General features: G+C 36.4%; 3 protein-coding genes and 1 pseudogene across 3 annotated transcripts; 3 read left to right on the forward strand and 1 right to left on the reverse strand.

Annotated features, from left to right (window-relative positions):
• Window positions 1–4776: 4776 nt before the first annotated feature.
• Window positions 4777–7647, forward strand: LOC137714827 (methyl-CpG-binding domain-containing protein 7-like). The gene is made up of 5 exons (XM_068453958.1): window positions 4777–5052; window positions 6109–6267; window positions 6406–6513; window positions 7082–7201; window positions 7309–7647. Exons 1-5 carry the CDS (start codon window positions 4852–4854, stop codon window positions 7597–7599), a joined length of 879 nt encoding a protein of 292 aa, XP_068310059.1. The 5' UTR covers window positions 4777–4851; the 3' UTR covers window positions 7600–7647.
• Window positions 7648–8644: 997 nt separating this feature from the next.
• LOC137716167 (methyl-CpG-binding domain-containing protein 7-like) lies at window positions 8645–11709 on the forward strand. Its single transcript, XM_068455573.1, has 5 exons — window positions 8645–8887; window positions 9724–9843; window positions 10330–10443; window positions 11018–11137; window positions 11222–11709. Exons 1-5 carry the CDS (start codon window positions 8675–8677, stop codon window positions 11501–11503), a joined length of 849 nt encoding a protein of 282 aa, XP_068311674.1. The 5' UTR covers window positions 8645–8674; the 3' UTR covers window positions 11504–11709.
• Window positions 11698–14793, reverse strand: LOC137716166 (protein ALP1-like). Its single transcript, XM_068455572.1, has 2 exons — window positions 14600–14793; window positions 11698–12911 (listed from the first exon to the last, which is right to left on the reverse strand). The coding sequence occupies exons 1-2, from the start codon at window positions 14730–14732 to the stop codon at window positions 11860–11862; spliced, it is 1185 nt and encodes a 394-aa protein (XP_068311673.1). The 5' UTR covers window positions 14733–14793; the 3' UTR covers window positions 11698–11859.
• A 6342-nt stretch (window positions 14794–21135) lies between these two features.
• LOC137716538 (pentatricopeptide repeat-containing protein At1g62680, mitochondrial-like) lies at window positions 21136–23213 on the forward strand (annotated as a pseudogene).
• Window positions 23214–24149: the final 936 nt, after the last annotated feature.

Here is a 24149-nt window from a genome sequence, read left to right on the forward strand (position 1 = left end):
ACAGCAAACTTTCTCCAACTGAGCCTTCAATTTCCTATGTGACGCTGAGTCAATTGAAGGCAAAGTCTTCTCCTGTCAAATCCATTTAATATTTTTTAATAGATTTAATGGAAATATAATAAACGTGGTTGTGTATTTTAAGATTTTGATTGGTTGCCTACATTAATAGACCTCACAAAGTGATTAAAAAATTTTAGAATGACATTATTATTTGACATATCTGTTGGATAAAATAATTGTACAAAATACCAAATTGCCACATAAGCCATTAAATATTAATTTAATGTTTTAAATTTGACGTCTTATTTGGAGATGCTCTAAGCTATGCTCCTATATATATGTGGTGGGGAAATGGTAAGCAGATTTTTCAAAGTGAGACTCTCTATGAACTTTACGTCACATTATGTTTTTGGTAAAATGTTTTATAATGCTTGCATGAAAATTATGTCAAAAATATAAGATGGCAAAAAATCTCATTTTGAAAAGAAAAAAAGTCTTCTTACCATTTCTCACATGTGGAATGCTTGAGCACTTGTACTTGGCTGGAAACCTGAGGCACATCCACATCACAGAGCGTGGACGGTTATAAATGTCGTCGTTGAGCGACGGAGAAAACGTGCATCGCAAGTACCCACGTATGCTGCTACGTATGTCGCGATGGTAATAACGTTAGGGTTAGTGTGTCCTACCCATGAAATCTATGCGATCCTGGTCCACCTCCATCGGCATAACTGTGAGCTTCCTATTTATTTCCTAATAAGTTTCCTTTGCTTAGCTTAACAAATCACAAATTCATGATTGAGTCTTTCCTTCTTGTTTCATGAATCTTCTGCTAATTCAAGTGGATCCCATTTATATCAGTTTCTACCACCTTTGCTTGACATATAGTTAGAGAAATGCTAACGAGACTCTCTCAAAAGTGGAACACGTTATGGATTCTCTATTATTTTATGTTTTTGGTCAAATGTTTATAATGTTGGCACGTTAATTGACGTTAAACTGTAAGGTGACAAAAAGTTCATAAAAAGTCTCATTTTAATAGAATTCCCTTAGTATTTCTCCTATAGGTAATCGTATTCATATATAAGCAAATATCGATTATGTTTCCTTTACTTACGTTCTTTTTTTATCAGTTTATTCAAAATTTATTAATTTCATTAGCTATATGTTTGGATGGGAAACTTTCAAAATCTAAATATAAACTCTACTGTTTTAGGAAAATTTTGAAATAAGTCCAATTTTATAGGTCATCTTTTGAAATAGGTCCAATTTTATAGACCATCTTTTGAAATAGGTTCAATTTTATAGGCCATCTTTTGAAATATTCATTAGGCTATGTGACATGACTTAAACTTTAGGGTTAATCTCATTTTACTACCTGAAGTTTCTTGGTTTTCAACATTTGGTACATGAAATTTTTTTTCATCCCAGAATCATACCTAAAATGTTAATTTTGAAGCAGTCTCATATATCTGTTAGTCTGGTTATTAAGTCTCCTGTTAACTGATGACGTGATATCTATGTGGACAATAATTGAGCACCACGTATCATTAAGGAGTCCATGTGAAAAAAAAAAAATTCAAAAAAAAAAATTTCAAAATTCAAAATTTAGAATGGGGTTAAATCTCTATCCCGCCCCTCCCACCCCACCTTCCCCTTCCCTCGCACCCACCCATCACTATCCCTTTTTCCCAAAGTAATACTGTTTTTATCACAATTTTATACCACATTCCTTTACCATCTTAGATGACAGATGAGTTAAACAAACTACGTCATTTAATTTCAATCTTTTTATTAATTAAAATACTTAAATAATCTTAGATAGAAAAATGAAACTCCTCGTATATCACAATCATCAGTTAATTAACAATCCTTTTATTAATTATTGATTAATATTTTAATTAAATGCTAATTAATTTAGATGATGTAGCTGTCCAACTCATTTGACACCTAAGATAATAAAGAAATGTGGTATAAATTTATGATAAGAATAATTCTCCAAGGGCCCCCTTAAGCAAAGGGCAGCTCCAGAAGTGAAGCTCTCTTGAGAATCCAAGAGGGAATCCGAGAGAGGAGTGCAAAGTGAATGAATAATGTGCCTCTTCTTGTCTTCAGGGGTGGTTGGGTCAATCCCATATAGAGCAATAGTTGGGACAAACTTTGAGCATACCTGTTGAAGAGGGAAAGACCCTGCACTCGAAAGCCAAGATCTTCATTATGGTGGTCATGATGCTATTTATCAGAGGGACTATTTTAACACTCTGAACATGAGCAAGAACTTCGTACAGCGAAGTAGTGCATTCTACAGACAAAGAACCAGTTTCTTTAGTCTGAGAAACTTGAGCAAGAAACATGGGAATTGCCGTGGAATCCAAATCCTTTACATAAGATTTCAGCGCTTTCATTGCTGATCTACGACTGTTAGCATCTTTATCCAGATTTTCCAACTCACGCTGTAGTATCGGGCATAAACTTCTAACCATTGTTGGCTTGCATCCAATTCACGAAAGGTTTATAGAAATGATTAGTGCCTAATAAATATGGTTTCATGAGATGGGTTTTTCAAGTTTTGCAAGAGAAACATAGAATGAAACACACAATCCATGAAAGTCCTAGACTTTGGAAATGTTTGGAACTTTCCCAAATCGCAAGAATTGAAAAAATATGAGTTTTTAAGCATTTTGGACGGCTATAATAACCATAAATGTCAAAACTTTTCTGCATCTCTTAGTCCTCAATGTTGAAATTCAAAATTGAGGACAAAAGTTGGTTTCTTTCCCCACATTTGCATAGAAATCAAACAGACAAATATTCATTTGCTGCAGGAAACAATAAAATTCCTAGGGCAAAGCAGCACTAGAACTCAACATAGAAAATGGGTTTTCAGATTTAACACCAACAAACATTAAAAATCAAAACAAGAAGTGAAATGAAGAATAAAGTATTGTGTTTAATATCGAGAACTGAGAAATACCTTCAAAGCTGCTTTCACCTGATGCTTGGGTTTTGACGCTGAGCTGAAATAGAGACTTTTGAGAGAGAGAGAGAGAGAGAGAGAGAGAGAGCGAGCACGCGGAAGAATAGGGATCAAATGGCCTCTCGATTCCGTCGATCCTCGGCTGCATTATGAAATCAAACTTCTCTGGCGGCGGATCAGCCTGTGCGTGCGCCTAGCTGTCATCCAGATCGAGAAACTCCGTCATCTTGTCCAGAGAGACAACGGCGTAAGCGGTCGCTCGAACAAGAGCTTACGGCAGACGGGCTTTCCTGATCCGGGTTCGCATTTTGGGCGTCAGCCGTGGAGAGAGAAGGGAGGGAGGGTTGTTTGGGGGGTTTTGGGGAAGGGGAAAATGGATGGTGGCGGGTGGGTATCAGGGAAGGGAAAGGTGGGTTGGGTGAGGGGAGGGACAGAGATTTAACCCCATTCTAAATTTTGAATTTTGAAATTTTGGTTTTTTCTTTTAATTTTTAATTTTCACGTGGATCCTTAATGATACGTGGCGTCCAGTCATTGTTCATGTAGGTGTCACGTTATCAGTTAACGGAAGACTTAACGGTCAAACTAAAGGATGTATGAGACTGTCCCAAAATTAACACTTTAGGTATGACTCTGGGACGAAAAAAATTTCATGTACTAAATGTTAAAAATCACAAAACTTGAGAATAGTAAACTGAGATTTATTCTAAACTTTAATCACTAGATTGTAGTAAATGTAATGGCAGCATCTTTGCTCACCGTGGTGAGCGTACCATCATTTTCATTCTCACTCGATAAGTTTAAATTTTGAAATTTGTTTTGTTGATTGATGAAATACACTCATCGTATCCCATTTTCCTTTAAGAAAACGCATCTAAATGCACCATTTGTATATGCAGAGGTTTACAATCCAGCGTAGGATAGTACTACTAGTTTCCACACTGCTATAGTTTAGTACTTCTCTTTTCCTCTGATTTTTCATTTCTTTGTTTCTATTCAACTATCAAACATTAAAATAAGAGGATGTGGACAAGTGCATATAAAATGCAACCAATCGATACTCAACATTGTCTTGTATACACCAAAAACATGTTACCCACATGTTGTATACCATATTTATTGCAACAATAACGTTGAGGTGCTAACCGGTTATTAGGTTCATACGTTGCTAACCACTTACTTTGATATGGTACACAATTTAATCTCTTGAGATTTGAAATAAACTAACACTCTTACAAAAATTCACCAAAATAAATTATCTTGAAACATGCTAACAAATACTACGATATGGTGGTGATTCATAAGATTACACCAATATATTATTTTATTTTACTTAGAGCTACCTATCTCATGAGACCAACCCGGATTTGCCCTTATGAGTCTCTTTATCATATCTTCACTTGTAACTGAAAAATATCAAGTTTGATTCACATACATAACGAGAACATAATATATTTGTGTTGAGTTTGATACTTTAATATCTGTAGGTGGACCGTTGAGTAGCCTAATATCTGTAGGTGAAATGTTAAGGGTTTATAGCAAGAAAATGACGGTATTACACTTTAAAGTATGTCAAGTGAATTAAGTTGTCGAAAAACTGGATAAAATAGCTTGAATATAATAGTAGGGATGAAATTAGCAATTTTTAATAAAATTAAAGACTTATTCTATCAAAAAATTAATTTAGTAACATAATTTTCACTGAGGTGATAGTTCAATAACTAAATCCGCGCTTCAACCTAAAAAAATTGGAACAGTGGGGAACTGAAATTGGAATAGTGGGAACATCGGTCAAACTGCAGAGTGGCTTTTACCAAAAGAGGAGGGTTCTACTGAGCGACAGTCTTTAACGCTACCCCAAGCAAACACTGTCCATGAAGAAGGGAAAATCGTCAGAGTCGCAGACAGTTCCTCTTCTGACAATGAGGCCGGCGGAAGAACACGAAAAACCCTTCAATTGCAAAAGGCAATTGCAATTGGTCACCACATCACCCTTCAGACTCCCCGATGATTGGTTCGTTGAGGAAAAGCGTCGTCCCCTCAGCAACATTTGCAACCCCGGCAAAATCGACAGGGTCTCTCTAAACTTGTTCAAATGTGGACTCCTATGAATGTATATTATCCGCATGCATGGATTTTGATTGCATGCATGGATTTTTGATGTGTGGATGTTTACATTTTGCTATGTGTTTGTGTTAATGCCTGGGGTTTTTTTTGTTGTTGGGATTTTTGCAGGGTTTTTTTTTTTTACTGATCTTGAAATTCATATGCATGTTATGGTTTTGTGGGAATTTCTCGTTGGAGAGCGAAAAATTGGAGAGATTGAGGGTGGTAATTGTTTGGGGTTAATAAAGTTTCATGATTGGCATTTGGACTAGATTTACTCTTACCGGACTCCATTTGAATATCTGAAAAAAAAGAAGGAAAATGATTGAAACCAGTCAAGATTTCTTCTTTTATGCATAAGAAAATCTAGGTCTTTGTTAAAAGTTAAAACCCAGTAAATGTTTAGGGGAATCTATTATTTCCAATATTTTAAAGGATTTTTATCCTAAATGGTCTTGATGTTTGGGGAATTCATCACTTTAGTTTCTCGTGTTTCAAAGTGATTAATGTCGCCCATAATTTATGCCCCATCACTCCAATGTGGGAACTTCAATTTCGTCAAATGTCAGGATCATTGCGATAAGAATCCTATTTTTAAATCGTTGTTGCGCATGCTCTTTGATCAGTAAACAATAAATAATGCTTTTGAACTTCTTATGATTTTTGTTCTTTAATGTTGCACATGTATCTGGTTTTGTTGCTGGCATTGTAGCTTTCACTTGGTTCATCGTTATGGTCTTCTCCGAAAACAATAACTTAATCCGAATATCTTAATCTTATTTTCTTGCATTAATATACAAATGGCTGCTTTGAGTATTTTTGAAATGAAACTTTATGTTATCTACAATTACTATGATAAGCAAGAATATACATGCTGATTCAAAATTCCGACTCTCCGACAAGTACATTGTACAAATCTGCTCCTGCCGCGTATTTACATTCACGATTTCTTCTTTGTGAAAATTCATTATTATGTTTTGAAGTAGTTCTAGTTCAGGTCTGAGAACTTTCTTGTAATTTTGCAGTATTACATTGAGGCTGATACAGGACTGAGGTTTCGTTCACTGCCTGCTGTACAGAGATACCTAACTGAAGGGCAAACCGAAACATTTACCAAGAAATTAAAACCAGGCAGTGAATGCCTTGTGAGTTCTAGGATCCAAAAAGTGGTCAATCCAAAACATGTAATCTGAATCATATGATTCCCGAATTTACTTTGATTATGCAAAGCTTATTGAATTTTGTCCATTGATACAATTCGTGTGCGTAGATTAGATTTAGAAGTACCTCTATTATTCCTCATTGACAATGTCAATCTGCAGAAGCAAATTACACCATGCACCACCAGGAAAACTTCTTCATCCTTTAAACTACCTGATGGTTGGGAAATTGAGGAAAAGCCACGAAGGAAGTCTCGTGTCATAGACAAGGTACCGATCTTATGTTTTAAATATTGGCAGTTTCTCTCTTCTATGTTGTTGAAAGGGTATATCTACTTGTAGTTGCTGAAAATATGTGCATTCTGCAACATGGGGTGAAATTGCAAAGATGCATGTTTCCTGACATGCATAAGTATGGACTTTGCATGTTCATGTACAGATGGTATCTTTATATAAATCTGATCCCTCTTTCGGGTCAGCGACTTAACCAAAACGTATTGCCTTAACATCTGTAAATTACGTTCACTGTACAAATTGGTTGTTATTGTATATTAAAAATGTCAAAAAAAGAGAGATTGGCGAGAATGCATTGAAAGAAGTTGGCAAAAGGATTCGAGGGTAAGAGAAGGTTGGGAAAATTATGGTCCGAGTCTCTGAGATGTGCTATGCTCAAGATTTCTTTCCTCTTTTTACAGAATGAGCATGGCCATAGTGACACTGTGAAATGTATGTTAGACGATTCATTTCTCTAAAAGAGAACATTTACGAACAGCGTTCACATATTCATAAATTAGCACACTGCACTTCGAAAACATGATAATTTTTTTGTGTTTTGCAGACTTATATCGAGCCAGTTACTGGAAGGCAGTTCCGTTCTCTAGTAGCAGTTGAGAGATACCTAGCAGAAGCAAATGAAGAAGTTCCACTCAAGGCATTGATGCCTGCCACCAAGTCTAGTGTATCTTTTTTTTTTTTTTTTTTTTTTTTTTTCCAATTACTGATCAAACGAAAGTTTATCAATCTGCTCCTCTGCGGTCCTTGACCTTGTCCAGTATTGTGTTTCAGATATCGAGTGGCTCTTGCCATCAGAAGACAAAAAGTTCGGCTGAAAGCGAGCCCCAGAATGTTGGTTCTAGTTCTCTGAAAAGAAATATTTCCAGTGAGAATGATAGACCCTCCGAGCTCAATTTTGGCAGGCCACCGGCCAAAGTTAAATGGGTCCTCCATCGTCCTGGAGGGAATATGTGGAATCCCGTCATTGACGATTCTAAGGTCCCAGATTCTGTAAAGCAGAGTTGGTCCGAGAGTTTCAAATCATCCCTCTCGGGTGGAAATATTAGTGCACCAATTCTATAAGTTATAATTGTTCTGCTAAGTGGAACTTCTGTATCATTTTGTTTGTTCATTTACTTCAGATGCTAGTCCCCAAAGTTTTGAGGGATCCTTTTTTCTTGGAGGTTTATCAATAGTGATCATCTCGCAAGTCTTTTGACGTAAACCTTGCAGTGCCGATGAGCATAGGCCTCAGAAATCTCTCAGTGAAGAGCAAACCAAGATTTGGAGGCCCTTTTCCAAACACTAACCCAAAAATCAAACAAGTAGTAGCTAAATGATAATGTAAACACGACCATAAAATTTCAAAGTACCGTTGAATTTGACGATTGAATGTGTGCTAAAAAATCATGTGAATTTAACAGGAAGATCTAAGCTACTTAAAATGTATCGTGCAGGAGACAATGATTCATAATACAGTTGAATGTAATCAGGTTACAATATGAAGGTTTAACTAATGAGCGTGGCTCAAATTCACATGAAATTTGAGTCAAGTGGCTATATTTTTTTACGTACCAGTGATAATGCTACTATAAACTATACTGAGGCTTTGAATCAGAACGCAATGAGTTCAAAAGGAAGACTCTATCTACTAATGCAGTTCAACACTTGCAAGTCAAGTGACTTATTTGAGGGAACTAGGGAAACGTCACCCCAAGGTTGAAGGGATCCCAAATTTAAAAGTTTCACTATTGAGTTTAATGTAAGAAAAACTTTTACCCGTGGTATGCATGGGCTATTTTTTTTGGTCTCTCATCAATCAATGAGACGAAGAAATACATACGCCAAAACCAAACTTTTGTTGAATCACCTAAATAACAAAACGAAGTGATAAACACACATTCTGTTTTTATCTTTCGTACATTCATATTTAATTTTGCACGTTATTTCAAAAATTCATGCAAATCCGAAAACAATAAAGAAAATGGCATACGAGAAACTAAAAAGACGTATGAAAATGAGAATCACCTCCCTTATTAAATAAATCAATCAAGTATAATCATTTGCCAATAAAATAGGAAAATTGTCCAAATAATTCTTATGAAACTGGAATCATACTGCAACATGGCTGATCTGCTAAGGTGACAGCTCGGTGACAATGATGAAGGGGGAATCGTCACAGTCGGAGCCGATTCCGCTGCTAACAATGAGGCCAGGGGAAGAAGGAGAAGAACCCAGAAGCAGTGGCAGCAAAAGGCAATTGCAATTGGTCACGCCCTCACGGTCATTCAAACTTCCCGATGGTTGGCTGGTCGAGGAAAAGCCCCGTCCTCCAAGCTCTTCCCGCCCGGGCCATACCCAAATCGACAAGGTTCGATCTTTCTCTCTCTCCACTCTCTATTTCTCTCTCTCAACTTGTTCGAATTGCAAATGAATTTACAATGTATATCCTTTGCATCCATGGATCATGACTGGATGGATGTATGAATGTAGGAATTTTTGTAATTTGGGGTTTTTGCAGGGTTTTGACTGGCCTTAAATTCATATGCTTTCCAGCATTTATGAGATTCTTGGATGTTTTCAGTTATGGGTTTTTAGGTAATTTGCATTGCAGAGTGAAAATTTGGAAAAATTAGTGAATTGATCTTGTCAAACTTTTATATTTTTGTACAAGTAATTGTTTTTCCCCCCTTTTTCTGTTGTACATGTTTACTATTTCACCGCTGCCTGCTGGCAGTTGACATTTCAATTGGTACATTTTGATAATCTTATAGGATAACGCGGACAATTTGTTATGAATCGAATTTTGAATTTTGAAAGTCTAACCAGTGTGTTCTTGTAAAGAAGCTGCCAATCTCGTCCAGAAAGCATAATGCTTGAGCGATAATAATGGTTTATGCTACACCTCCGACATTGGGTTTTTAGGCCACCCAGAACAATGTCGTAGTCGCCATTTTGCACTTCTATGATGGATTGTATAAGTTTTTTTGAAATTAAATTTTATGTTACGGTTATTATGATAATGGAGAATGTCCGTGCAGTTTTAGAATTTCAGTTCTCCAATAAATGAATCGTATAAATCTGCTCCTACCACGCTACTTAACTGTACTAAGTCGTTTTGTGAAAATTCACTAGCAAGTTTTTTCCTTTCAGAAGTTCTTCTAAATCTTGTGCGCCAGGTCTCAGACCTTTTATTTAGTTTTGCAGTATTACTATGAGCCTGGCACAGGACTGAAGTTTCGTTCACTGGCAGCTGTTCAGAGATACCTAACAGAAGGGCAAATCGAACAACATACCAGAAGATCAAAACCAGGCAATGAGTGTACTGTGAGTTCCAGGATTTACAGTTATTGATAATATTTAAACTTTCTCATCCCACTCTAAGAGTTAGAGTGGGAAGAGAAATTTAGAAACAAAGGAAACATATGTTATGCTTAGTTCTTTACCCACTTAAGTCCTGTGCACTAATTATACAAAATCTCTATACCTTTGGATTCTCGTCACATGGTTTAGTTGAGGGTCCACTAGGTTGAGGTACCATAATTGTCAAAGTGATTTTTTAAAATTTTTCTTTGTTCGGTTGCTATTCATTATTATTCCAGAACTTATGCAGTTGTTTTTATATTTTTGAAGATGTAATAAAATTACAATCTAGTGGTACCGTTTGAAAAAGATAACCATGATGAAGGAGTTAAAGTAAATGATTGTTACAAGTATCTCTGGTCACCGTTACAGGAGTTCGAATTGAAGGAGAAAAGCTTGTGATGCCTAAAATATAAGGTCAAAATCCTTATTGATAGTGTCAATCTGCAGGTGCTGATTACACCACGCACCAGGAGGACCAGTTCATCCTTTGTACTACCTGATGGTTGGGAAGTTGAGGAGAAGCCACGAAGCAATATTAATTATTCTGGTTACGTAGACAGGGTACTTGTTCTTTTTCATTAAAGTTTTGGTTGTTTTTTCTCTTCTATGTTGTAGAAACTAGAAGGGGTTTATCTAGCCTGTACATGCTTAAAGTGCTTGCATTCTGCAACATCAGCTGAAATTGCAGGGATGCGTGTTTCTGGGTCATCCGTGCATATGCACTTTGCATATTTACATGTATATATGTTATGTTTACTATTTCAAAGCTGTTCGCTCTTTTGGGTCACAGACTTCACCGAAACATGTGCATTCTGCAAAATAGCCACTTACATTAACTATGCAGACTGGTTGTTATTGTATGTTAATGGAAAATGTCAAAAGAACACACATTGACATGTGGGAAAGTTACATGTTAGGTTTGGGACAACGCCATTTTGGCGTCCCCGTTTCATCTAAGGCTCTATAACGGATATGCTGTTTTCTTTGTTGAGTTGGCATAACATTTGGCATTTGATAAACTTGTCTTGGCAGACATTTTATATGCTTAGATATGGCTTTCTTTTTATGATCCATCTGTTCTGAAAGAAAGTACACTGCACTCCAGAAATGTAAATAATTTTTTCGGGTGTTGCAGTATTATATTGAGCCAGGGACTAGAAAGCGGTTCCGTTCTTTATTATCTGTTGAGAGGTACCTAACAGAAGCAAATGAAGATGCTCCACTCAAGGCATTGATGCCTGCCAACAAGTCTAGTGTAAGTTCTTCTCCAATTACTGATCAAACAGAAGTTCATCTCCTCCATTAAACTTGACCTTGTCAAGTTTTGCTTGTGTTTCAGCTTTCGCCTGGCTCTGGCTTTCAAAAGATGAACAATTTGGGCGAGATCCTGTCCAAGAAAGTTATTTCTGGTTCTGTGAAGAGAAATCTTTCGGGCGATTATGATACACCCTCCAATCCCAGCCCACCAGCAAAAGTTAATTGGGTCCTCGGCGGTCCTGGGGGGAATATGTGGAACGCCTTCATGGACGACTCTAAGGTCCCGGATTCTGTAAAGCAGAAGTGGTCCGAGACTTTTGTATCATCCGTCTCTGGTGAAAACGTGAGCGTACCAAGGTTTTAAGTTATGATTGTTCATCCAAACTCATGTAACATGATGTTTTCCCAGATCCTAACTTCTTAGAGATCTGTAGATGTATGATATAGAGATGCGTTGTAGAATAAAGGAGCAGTTTGTACATTTAGAAGATTAAGAGAAAGACAATGGCACATTATTCTACTGAGTATTACGACATTGAAACGACAATGCCTAAACAATAAAACAATTTGGATCATATCCTCAGAAACTTACTCCGGAAAACCCGGCTTCAGCTCTATAATTTTCAGTATGAAACCACGTCGCGAAACAACTTTAAAACTGAAGGCTACAACAGTCTTTGACACCTAACACACTCATCGGAAAACGGAAGAGAAACAAAGTCAAGGCGGCATTGGCATCCTTCCAGACAAGTAGAGAGACAGCTTGTCTCTCAGATGAACGCCGTTTATGTCAACAGTTCCACAAATCTGTTGGCGGTATTCTGAGTCGTGTTTGTGAGGCTGAGGCATTTCGTCTTGAACCCCGTCTTCCATATCTATAACAATGTTGTGAAGCAAGCAGCAAACAAGAATGATCCTTGGCAATCTATGTTTGTCAGGTCTCCACATCACTCCTTGAATGATCCTCCACCTATCCTTCAACCTCGCCAATGCTCTCTGCGCTACCTTCTGCGTAGCATAATGCCGCTTATTGAACTGAGCTTTCGGCTCTGGGAGTTCTTTCCCTTCATAGGGGATTACGAGATAGGGCAGTAAAGGAAATCCCAAGTCCCCAATTATGTATTCCCGGATATCCAATCCTGTGGAGAGCTCTAACCTTTTCCCATTCAACCTCTCACCTTTCTCACAGAGTTGATAAAAGTTTGAACTCTGAAACACCGACCAGTCCTTCATTTTTCCTGGCCATCCGGTGACTATGTCCCGAAATCTCATGTCAGGATCAACAATGGCTTGCAAGACCATGCTGTGATTCTTCTCTTGGTCGAGCCAGGCATTACTTGTGGGGTCTGAAGCAGGCAAACACATCATGATGTGGGTGGTATCAATGACACCGCAGCAATTAGGAAAGCCTCGTATTTTTTGAAACTTGGATTTAACTTCTGTCATTTCTGCTTCAGTGGAAGGCCATTGCAGGTGGTGAAGTCCTCTTTCTTCCATGGCTTCAACAAAACGCCAGGTAACTTGAGACACAGTTGAGTGGTTCACCCCAAATGAGTCACCAATTGTCACCAATGACTCGCCAGAGCTCAGTCTTCTTAAGGCTACAGCTACTTGATCGTGCAAAGACAAGGGTTTACCGCTTGTAAACACAAAATGTGCTGACTTAGCCATCATATCTTCACTCACAAGTGAACAGATGTAGTCAAAGGTTTTCCTGGAAAGCTTAAAAACTGATTCAAACTTGTCTAACACCTTTAACGGAAACTGCACACCTGCAAATAGGATGGGAAAGAAAGGAGGAATTTTACTATTCCATACATGAAGTATTTAAATGCTTTTATGGGAGTTTTAGAACATCAGAAGTAACAATAATCTCAAACATCAAGATCAAACTATTCAAGCATAAATTTTGATCCATCCTGTATGGCACAAGCACAAAATTGAATGGGAACTACGGAGCCAGTACAATCAAAACATGAAATTAATTTGCATCGGTGAATTTGCTCAAAAGTAGTCAACATGACTGTGTATTACATGATATGATTGTTCAACTGTATCAAAACATGAAATTATTTTGCCCGCATTTCACAGCAACAATTTTATCATTCAGAATAACAATCCAATTGATCATGTTCTCAGAAGAAGACTCATAAGTTCGATCACTACTCGAACATAATTTCTTGGGGAACTGGTGAAGTCAATGCAGATACAACCCAGCTCTCTACTTACCACAAGGGCAATTACGTAGCACAAACCACAATTCTGATGAATTATGTTCAATCTCAAAAATGAGAAAAGGAAAGGAAGGATAGTGTCTTCGAGAGCGGAATGAGGTTAGTGACATATGAGATTTATCAAGTTGAAGGATGTACGCTATAGGAAACTACAGATACATACATACATACATACAGGCTAATTCATATCATATCGAGGATAGTTGCTTCAAGTTTTGGTATTCCTGTCACTATGCAATTGCAAAATCAATCTGCAGCCCCTCCAAATTAACCAACAGTTTCTGAGGCGATGTCAGAAGGAACACACAAATGATTTTGTAATATACCAAAATTAACAAAACATTTGTTTCACAGTATGCAATTGCAAAATCAATCTGCAGCCCCTCCAAATTAACCAACAGTTTCTGAGGCGATGTCAGAAGGAACACACAAATGATTTTGTAATATACCAAAATTAACAAAACATTTGTTTCACAGTACCCAACTTCGAATAATTCTCTTGTGAATTTCACTAAAATTCCTGCCCCGGAACTGCATATCAAATCAAACCAGACCTAAAAGTACTAATTTTTTTTCTTTTAAGTTCCTTATACCACTAGGGCTGTAATCATTTTGTACCCAAGTCTCTTTACTACCAGCTCAATGCTTATCCACATCTGTAATGCTCAAACTATGACATCTGCATTTCCAAACTTAAAATATTTTGGATTACATGCGTGTTTTTCTTTGAGCAATGCTATATCACCGTTCAATCATTATCAGTAAAGAACAAAAGTAAAAAATATAGCTAGAATTCACAGAAACAAACTTCATCGTAAAATTCAACTGCTATATCAAAGGTGTTGAATACTTTTTGAGTTCTTGATTGTAGAAGGACCTAGATAACCTTATCCTAGACTTGAAAAAATTAATATTATCCTTCTCAATATTCAACAAGGCAATGAAACCAGAACGTTAGGTCAAAGTCAGATTAGGGATCTTTCTTCATAGTAAATAAACGCATTCGCAATATATCGACGCAGAAGTTGAACAAACACAAACCCAGTTAGAATCAGACACAATTCAATTAACCAGAAGTCAATTAAACATCAAAAGCACATACATAATCAACATAAGATAACTGTTAAAAAAAGCTGAGTATAAGACAGCATACCAGAAGTCCATTAAACATTAAAAGCACATACATAAAGCAAAAAAAGCTATCAAAATATCAAAGAAAATAATACCATTGATTCTCCTGGAGAATTCATCCCACCAATCCACAGGACCTTCCTTCTCTGATGACCCGGAACCAGAAGCATTCTCCTCACCCTTGTTGTCAGCCTTCTTTCTCTTCCTAATCCCCCTCACAGGACCCATCAGCGCACAGCCCACAACAACTAAATCGAATCAAAACCCAGAAACCCTCCAGCTCCGAACGACAAGAAAACCCTGATATAGTTAATAAAAGAATCAAAAACCCATTTGCAATGATACAATATATGTGCCGAATAACAAGCAGAGAGGGCAAGAGAGATCAACAGACAATGAGCAAAAGCAGCAACATGCAAAAGTGCTTTTGAATAACTGTTGCTACTCGCAGTGTGTGTTTTCAACGGATGTTATGAAACGTGCAGGAAAAATAGAGAGCTTTGATGAAATAAACAGAGGAAGCTACAGGTGATAGAAAAATCCAAACTTTGACATGTGGGGTTTGTGTTTGTTCAAGACAATGTGGCAAGACAAGTGAGAAACATGGACATTGCTGCTTTGGCTACAGATTATATATCTATACATATATATATATATTTTTTCACAGTATAAATACACAGACTTTAGATGGGGGGAGAGAGAGAGAGAAGGTGTACTTTACAGAGGTTTTGTGCTTAAATTGCTTGGAGACTGCCTTCAAATTTTGACAAAACGATAGGAAACCAGAAAGCAAATTTTCTCATGGGTTCCGATTTATAGTGTCGGATGAACAAATTGAGGGTCAAGTTACAACGTGGAATGACCAATATGCCATGAACTCCTAGTCCTGGCCAAATTCCTAGATTTGGTAAAAGGAGTGTAAATTCTGTTAACATGGAAAGGGGTGGATATTTTATACCCTCCACCACTACCCTTTTCATAACAAGACGCATAAATGCCTACGGTGAGATCAGAAGTTCTTAGTTTCGATTTTTGTAGATGATAAGTTTGTAATCAAATTATTATAAATAACTCGTTATGTGGTATAGTTTAAATCCTTGTTCCATGTGTATTAAAAAAAAATTAAAAAAAAAACCTACACAACGAAATTATTTTCATTTAGTGAAAATATTTTTTTCGACGGCGAGCCTTGGCACAATAGAAAGACTGTTCTTTTGTGATTGAAAGGTCCGAGTTCGAGTCGTGAAAACAACTTCTTTGCAAAGCAAGAGTAAGACTGTTTGCAATAAACGTTCTCTCCCCACAAACCTGGCAAAACAGAAAATCTTGTTGGCTTGGTGTCATCCTTTTTAGTAAAAATATTTTTTCAACATGCATGAAAGAATGGAAAGTTGGTTTAGGTCAATAAATATTTTTATACAAGCACAATACAATGAAAATAATTCTCGTCTTCAACTAAAGTTTTATAAAAGCAATTTTCTTCTCCAACTAAGGTCAATAATACTTGTTAGAATTTCCGTAGATTGCTTCTCCTTAAAACCACAAAGTGTTGATTGACCCAATCTTAATATTGAAAATATTTTGACCTCGAACAAATTACGAGTCTTTTTTAAATTTTGCAAGTACCAGCAGTATGGTCTAGTCGACTCCAATAATGATAAGTTTTATAATAAATTTTTGTTGACCCATTATATAGTTTAGCCCAAATCTAAATCTCACCTCTTTATATAGGTCTCATAGAATATCTATTTAGTTTTCGTATTATTTGTTTTCTATATTTTTTTTCTTCTATCCGTCACTCGGGCAATACTTCGTCCCCTGAACTCTACAATTTACATCGAAGGGACTGAAATTTCTAAAATACATACACGTATTGCATGCTAGCACCAATGGGAACCAATGTAGCTGTTAAGATATGTCTAATGTTTGAAATTTCTTCGAGACGGTTAATATTTTAGTTGAAATATTGGAACAACTAGAGAAAGATATGGAAAGGAACTTCACTCCTACTAGAGAAATTCTTGAATTTTAGCTAAACTCGACATATTTGATTAATATTTTTGACATATCTATTCAATATTGACAAACTACCATATGACACTACATAAAGTTTCATTTAATTTTTTCACATTTTTGAGCAAATTTTCATCATTCTCATTGAAAGCAACTACTATCGATATCGGTATATCCATCAATATTTCTACAAATTTACATATCGGTATTTCCGCTGATATTGATAACATTAGGGGCATCCAACTGCTAAAGAATAATGAGAGGAGAAATCAGCTAAAAACCGTAAACAAGTCTAACTCTTTCTTTCTCCTCTCTCTCACCTTCTCTCTCCTTCTCTGCTTCGCCATTTCCCAGCAAGTGTGTACTCATCTGCGAGCACGGTGGTAGTAGATGTGGTTGTTGTGATTGTGGTGGTGGCAGTGTGCCGGTTGTGATTGTGGTGGTGGCGGCGGCAATGATGATAATTATGATGATGCTACAGACAACGATAGTGATGGTAATGGTGTTCAGGAAACTTATAGAGAGTTTAACGAAACACTTCTGGTACTGTTCACTTTTAACAAAAAATCACATTTTTACATTTCTCTGATACTATTCACTACACATTTATTTGTCATTTTTCATTAAAACTATTTTTTTTTTTTAACTTTTCATTAGTTTTTCTAAGCTTCTTTTATATGAAGGGATGTTTCTCTAATTCGTTACTTTTTTAAGCCAAATTTTTTTTTGTCATTTTGCAGTCCTAAGTATTTTTTTTTTTCATGGATTTCTACATGGGAGGAGCATAAAATAATATTTTAGAGGTATTAATAATAACATCCTTAGTTCATCTCTTAACGGAGATGCAAAATGCCTTGAAATGGGCGTTTTATATTTTTTGCTGGCTAGAAAACTCTCTAGTGTAAAACACTCATTTTGACTGAAAGATGTGAACAAAAATGTAAATTTATGTTTTTTTTTATTTACATTTTTTGGACATGGATTTGTATTAAAAAAGAGCAAATAAATAAGATTCCATATTTACATATCTCGCATTAATGTAGCATTGAAATATGTATTTATCGAAAATGTAAAATGAGATGTAAATATGACTTTTACATCTCAAATTTGCGTCTTCCATTGAAAATCCATTTTGAAAATAACAATCACAGGAAGTAAATAACAAGTAGCTTACCAATGCACTAGGGGCAACTTATCAAAAAAGCAAATATATAAATTCAACGTGCAATGGCATTCCTCTTCACTCTTTTTCGACTTTTTTCACAACGAACTTGCAATTAATTAATTTTTCGACCCCGTTTGTGTAAATATATATGTTCTTTTGTTTGTTGGTTTTTGTTTTGTTTTTTTTTCGAAACTGATGCAATTGTCTTTGTTCTTAAGGACGGAAGGAAGAAGCAGCTTGTAAGCCTAACCTCGTCATTCAATTCCATCCTCCAAGAATAATATTTCGATAACACAGTCAATGGGTAATTGGTCATATTCTTACTGAGCGCGTGTAAAAGATATTTTTTTAATCACGGCGTGTTACGTGTGTATGTTAGATGTATTTATATGCGAGGATTGGTTCAACGCATAGAAACATAAAATAAAGGCAATTATCATCTCTAATAATACAGGTAGGAATTTAAAGTATTTTGTCTAGAATATGTAAAAAAAGAAAAAGTAATAAATAACAGAGAAGATCCTTATAATTTAGTTGCAACTAAAAGCTAAATAAAAAGTATAAAAACAATCCAAAAACTTCAATTTACTTTGACACACTTGACAGCAAAACATATAATGAACTCATATCGTTTCGTCTTGTTGAAAATTTAATGTGTTTAGTTAAAATCAAATATTAGCATTATTTGTAATTGAATTGCATTACAAGTTGAAAAAGGGAATTAAACATTAAAAGAAAGAATGTAATCTTATGTTGAATTCGAGGGAAGCAAAATATCTTTGTACACAACATTTCTTGTGAAGACTCATTCGTGACCGTGTAATTCTCCTTTCTTTACCAAGACTTTTGTTGTAGACGCTGAAACTCCTCTTGATAAAGCCACGTACAAATGTTTAATTTGTCTACCTATTTACTCTTTGGCAAGAAAATATATAACATGAAATGAAGAGCATTCACAATAAAGAAGTAAGGATGCGTGTCGTATTTGAAGAACATATGAGTACCAAATAGAAAACAGAACAATAAAGACACAGACAATATGTTTTTTACTCATTTGATTTTTATGGGGGTGAATGAATTGACTTAAGGATCACAAAAAGGGGAGTATTTCATTTATGGGTGACATAAAAATGCATGGACAAAACAGACAGTGTCATTTGGTGAGGCAGATTAGATAATCATGTCATAGTGTTGTGCTATAATCGTGTCATCGTGTCATAGTGTTCTACCTATCCTATCGCTAGCACTTGAACTTGGACGCAAGCTATAGCTACCTTGAATCAATGAATGAATGAATGAATGAAAAAAAAATCGCTTACGATTCGGGGACTACATTCATTCCACATCAACCTTGTGTATACCATATTCGTCTGTTGATTTCAAATCCGAAGGCGACGATACTTCCTTTTGCACTGTTAACCCTATCCTATCTTTCTCTGGGGCTTGGTTTTAAGAAATGGGGTCGAGACTGAAGTTTTACTTCAAGTCACTTACCTTTCATGCAGTCACCTTTTGCTATTATTTTTGTTGTACCATTTCTATGCTTTCCCGTCTCTGTTTCTGGTGTTTTGCCTTAGTAAGTAAGTCTTTGGGCATGACCTTCCTTTTATATTCTACTTACCGTGAAAAAAAAAAAAAAAAAAAAAAAAAAACTCCACCTGAAGGTTCCATGACATAATCTAACACACTCTTCTCCAACCGTTTGGAAAGAAAAAGCAAGTACATGCTTAAAATTGATCACGATGGTGTTGAAATTACTCAAGTACGAAAAATGTAAAGTCTTATCTCATGTGAAGCCTCCCAAAACGTCAATTTTATGTTTCATCCGTCAAAAATAATATTTTCTCATCAACGTGTTTGTACTTTTATTAATTAGAGTTTTGTTCTAAAGTAGGCATAAAAAGGTGATGCCTTTGACGGCATTCAAAGTAAATATTAAACATGTTGTGTGATTGTCTACCATCTAACAAATTAAGAATGAAATGAGGGAAATACCTTAGTAATGCAGTAATTCTGTTTGTATCTCTGTTTGAATGCTCCACTAATTCACTGCACCAAAGCCTATTTAACCAAAAAGAAATGAGCAGAATGTAGACAGTGAATTGATATTAGTAATGCAAACCACTAAATGAAACGCATATATAACCACTACCGATTCATAGTCCATGTTTGTAATCCCTATTTAAGCTTGACAGGAGCAAAACGAATGAGGTTGAGAAATGACTATAAAAGATTAAGATTAAGAGTTGAAATGTTGTACCGAGCAAGACTCTTTCTCGACCTGACATCATGCTGTTATAACAATTATGCCAGTAGAATGCAAACAGCAAGAGAAGGAGATACCTACCACTGGAGATACTTTTATTTGAAAACGCGTCTTGGAAGTATTTAACCCCGCTCTCACCCGAATGTATTTCTGGCACATAGAAAACAACAGAAAAGAACATTCCTATTAATTTCACCACCTAGCGGAGGCTTCTGCGTTGTTGCACGGGTGCATGCTTGGTGCAGAGTTGGGTGTAAGGTATGTAATTCTGGAATCAGACTCCTTGGATGCGATTAAATGTCTTTCTATCTCGCTGTCTATGGGTAGTTGGGAGGCATACCCGGTGTTGGCTCGGGTTAAACAGTTGGGGGGGGGGGGAATTCATTGATTGCCGATGGTCTTGGGTGCCACGGTCTGCTAATGGCGTGGCTCACAAGATTGCATCGATTGGTTTTTCGGAGATGAGTGATGTCGTTTGGGTCGTTAGGCCCCCATCTGTGATAATAAAAAATGAAAACAGAACAAATTTTATAACAAATGTTGGTCTGCAGAAGCACCACATAGCAGATACCTTTCAAGTCATCCGCAAGTATTTTCTTCCAACGCTTCGATTTCCATCTCCTGCTCTTGTATATAGTCTATAAACATAGTAGTAAAACACACAGTTATGGAATTAGTAGTAAAACACAGAGTTAAGTAAATTCCATAGCTTGAAGCATAATTTAGTAAAATTTCATAGCCTTACGATAAAAATCACACATTTCGATCAAATCCCATATCCTGAAAACCTCAAAAAATAAAAAACACAAAAAGATTATATCAACAAATTATGTGAATTGCAAAAAGACCAAAGCATATTTAAGATTATATCAACAAATTATATACACAAATTATGCAATTGGAGTTTCTGGGTAACTTTAAATTCCTCAAAAAGCAATCTAAAATACCAAAATCGGTGACAAACTACAAAGCCAACATAAAAAAAAATGGAAAACTTACGGAAGAGATTCGACTTTGTAGTCCCAATCCTTTTCACGAATCTGCAAGGAAAAAGGAAAATGAAAAGATGCCCAATCTCTTTTAACACACACAATCTCACCCATTGAGTAAGGTAATCACCGTTGCCAAATTAACTGACAGAAAAAAAACCCTAGTTTTTTAAATTGGAAAGTTGGGTACCTCCGGATGGCACCGAAGGCGACGGGTATATTGCTAATATCACTTCTTGTTTTGGGTAGCAATATCACAAAAACATCAAATTTTGCATCCAAAATATAATCTCCGGGAAGAAAACTGATTCTTTTCCTCCGGGTGTGGTTCTTGTGTGGGACGACGACGGTTTCTTTTGCTTCCATCACGCGGATTCTTCTCGCAAGATAGTGGGAAGAAAACTGCTTCTAATGTTTTGTTAATTTAATTTTTTTTTATGACAAAATTATCCCTGCTATTTTGTTTCTATTATTTTCAGTTAGTTTTGGATGTTTTTTTGGATGCTTTGGAGGCTGCTGGCGAGTGGCGACGACAATGGCTTCTTCTTCTTTGAAGGTTGGTTATGGCGTCGCCAGCAGACTGAGAGTGAGAGGTATTCGGCCTGTGTCTTGTCTTCTTCTTCAGTACTCTACTCTTTTTCTGTTCCCCAACAGTTACTTGGCTCCGTTTCACTCTCGACCTTGTTATCCAACCAAATCTACAAACACCCATTTGCATCGGCCTGTCAAAGTCACCAATCTTGAGGATGCACTCCATGTGTTCGACGAATTGCTTCAAATGCGTCCTCTGTCGTCCGTTATCCGATTCAATCAAGTCTTGACTCAAGTCGCCAAATTGAAACATTATTCGGCACTAGTCTCCTTCAATAACCGAATGGGTCTGTCGGGAATTCGTCCTGATGTTTATACTCTAAACATTATCATTAATTGCTTTTCTCATTTGAACCAAATGGGGTTTGGTTTGTCTGTCTTGGGAAAATTCTTCAAACTTGGTTTTGAACCTGATGTCACGATCTTCACCACTCTAATCAACGGATTCCTTCTTCAGAATAGAGAGGCTGATGCTGTCGGGATTCTGAATAAAATGACGGAGAGTGGTACTTGTAAGCCCAATGTGGTTACTTTCGGGTTGCAAGCCTATGATAGTTGTCTATAGCACGATCATCGACAGTCTTTGTAAGGACACTACGGTTGTTGATGCGATGAACCTTTTCTCTGAAATGATGAGTAAAGGTATTGACCCCAACGTCATTACCTATACTTCTTTGATTCATGGAGTATGCAAATTATGGGGGTCAACAGAAGCTACGAGATTGTTTAATGAAATGGTGAGCAAAGGTATATTTCCAAATCTGCACACCTTCAATGTCCTGGTAGACACCCTTTGTAAGGAGGGCTTGGTCGGGAAAGCGAGAAGCATTGTCGAAATGATGACTCAAAGAGGTATTGAGCCTGACACAGTTACTTATAATTCGCTCATGGATGGTTATTGCTTGCGAGGGAAAATGGACAAGGCAAAAAAGGTTTTGGAACTGATGCTTAGCAAGGGATCCATTGTTAATGCTTATAGTTACAACATATTGATACATGGCTATTGTAAGCATAGAAGGATTGATGACGCACTGATGCTTTTTGAGGAAATGTCTAGTAGCAGACTTGTTCTGAATGTCCTTACTTATAGCACTCTCATGGACGGTTTTTGCAAAGTAGGGAGAATACAGGATGCACAAAAGTTGTTCACTCAGATGCAAGCATATGGGCATCTTCCAGATGTTCCCACTTGTAATATTTTACTGGATGGCCTTTGTAAAAACCAAGAACTCCCAATGGCATTGAAACTTTTTCGAGAGATGGTAGATAAAAAGTTGGATCCAAATATTTGGACTTACAATATTCTCATCCAAGGTTTGTGCATAGCTGGAAAAGTTGAATATGCAAGGGATCTCTTCCGCAGTTTATCGTCAAGAGGTCTTCAACCTGATACCAGGACGTATAACATAATGATTGGTGGCTTTTGCAACAGAGGGCTAACAAGCGAAGCGAAAAAGTTACTTCAAGAAATGGAAGAGAAAGGCTGTTCTCCAAATGATTATACCTATAACTTAATCATCCGAGGTTTTTCCAATAACAATGAGCCATCAGAAGCGATGGGACTTATTCAACAAATGGTGGGAAAGGGTTTTGCTGCAGACGCTTCAACTGCGGAATTGATATTTGATTTGCTGTCTAAAGATAAAGTAGATCCTGCTTTGTTGCCATTGATAGAAAGATCGTAATGAAATTAATTTCTATCTTGGAAAGTTGAAACAGATCCTTCTAATGATCGCAGTTAATTTTGAAACTGTTGCACATTCAATACCTTAAATGCATTATATATGTTATTAGTTTAATCCATTATTTGATAGAGAAATTTGTATTTTACTATTATGAGATTGTGAATATGTTTGAGTAGCATGGTATTTGGATTGATGTGGTCAGATTAACTGCAATACTGCAACCGTAAACATTTATATGCTATATTATATAATTTGTATTTCTTCAAGTCACTCACGTTAGTGCAGGTGCATAGCGAGAATAAGACTGGTTTTACATTCAAACATGTTCTGAATAGTTTGTTTCTCATCTTGACGGAAGAGAGTAAGGGTATCGCTAGTTTTCTCAATACCAACTGCTTTGCCGGGGATGAAATTCATCAAACAATGTTGCCAGAAGATGTCTTGTCTTGGACGCTTATGTGAAGGTAAATGTTTTGTGTGTTTAATAATATTGTTAACATAGTATGTTATGATCCCTTTGCACGAAGTGAAACATGAGTAGCTTTGGGCTCACGAGACACATAACGTGTATAGTTGATGCCAGTATGATATTTTACAGAGCATCCATTTCCAAGTTCACGTGGAAATAGAGACTCAGAAAGTTATAATGATTATCAAACAAGATTTTTGTTTTCAGATATTTAAAATTGTGAAAATTAAAATTAAAAACTATAAAAACGAAATGTTTATCAAACAAGTCTTTAAATAGCCATATATTTCACGTGAGCGACTAAGTAGATATACTCATTTTGTTTATGAAGAAATGTTCTCCTAGTGAACTATCCAATAACTGCAATGTCACTCCTCCTAAGATTTAATATCAAGAATTGAAACTAGACCATTAGGAACACAGTTATCTATTCTCCACCCTTGATATCAAATCAAAAGTTGGCGACC

This window comes from Pyrus communis, chromosome 14 (assembly GCF_963583255.1).
Source record: "Pyrus communis chromosome 14, drPyrComm1.1, whole genome shotgun sequence".
Classification (NCBI taxonomy): Eukaryota; Viridiplantae; Streptophyta; class Magnoliopsida; order Rosales; family Rosaceae; genus Pyrus; species Pyrus communis.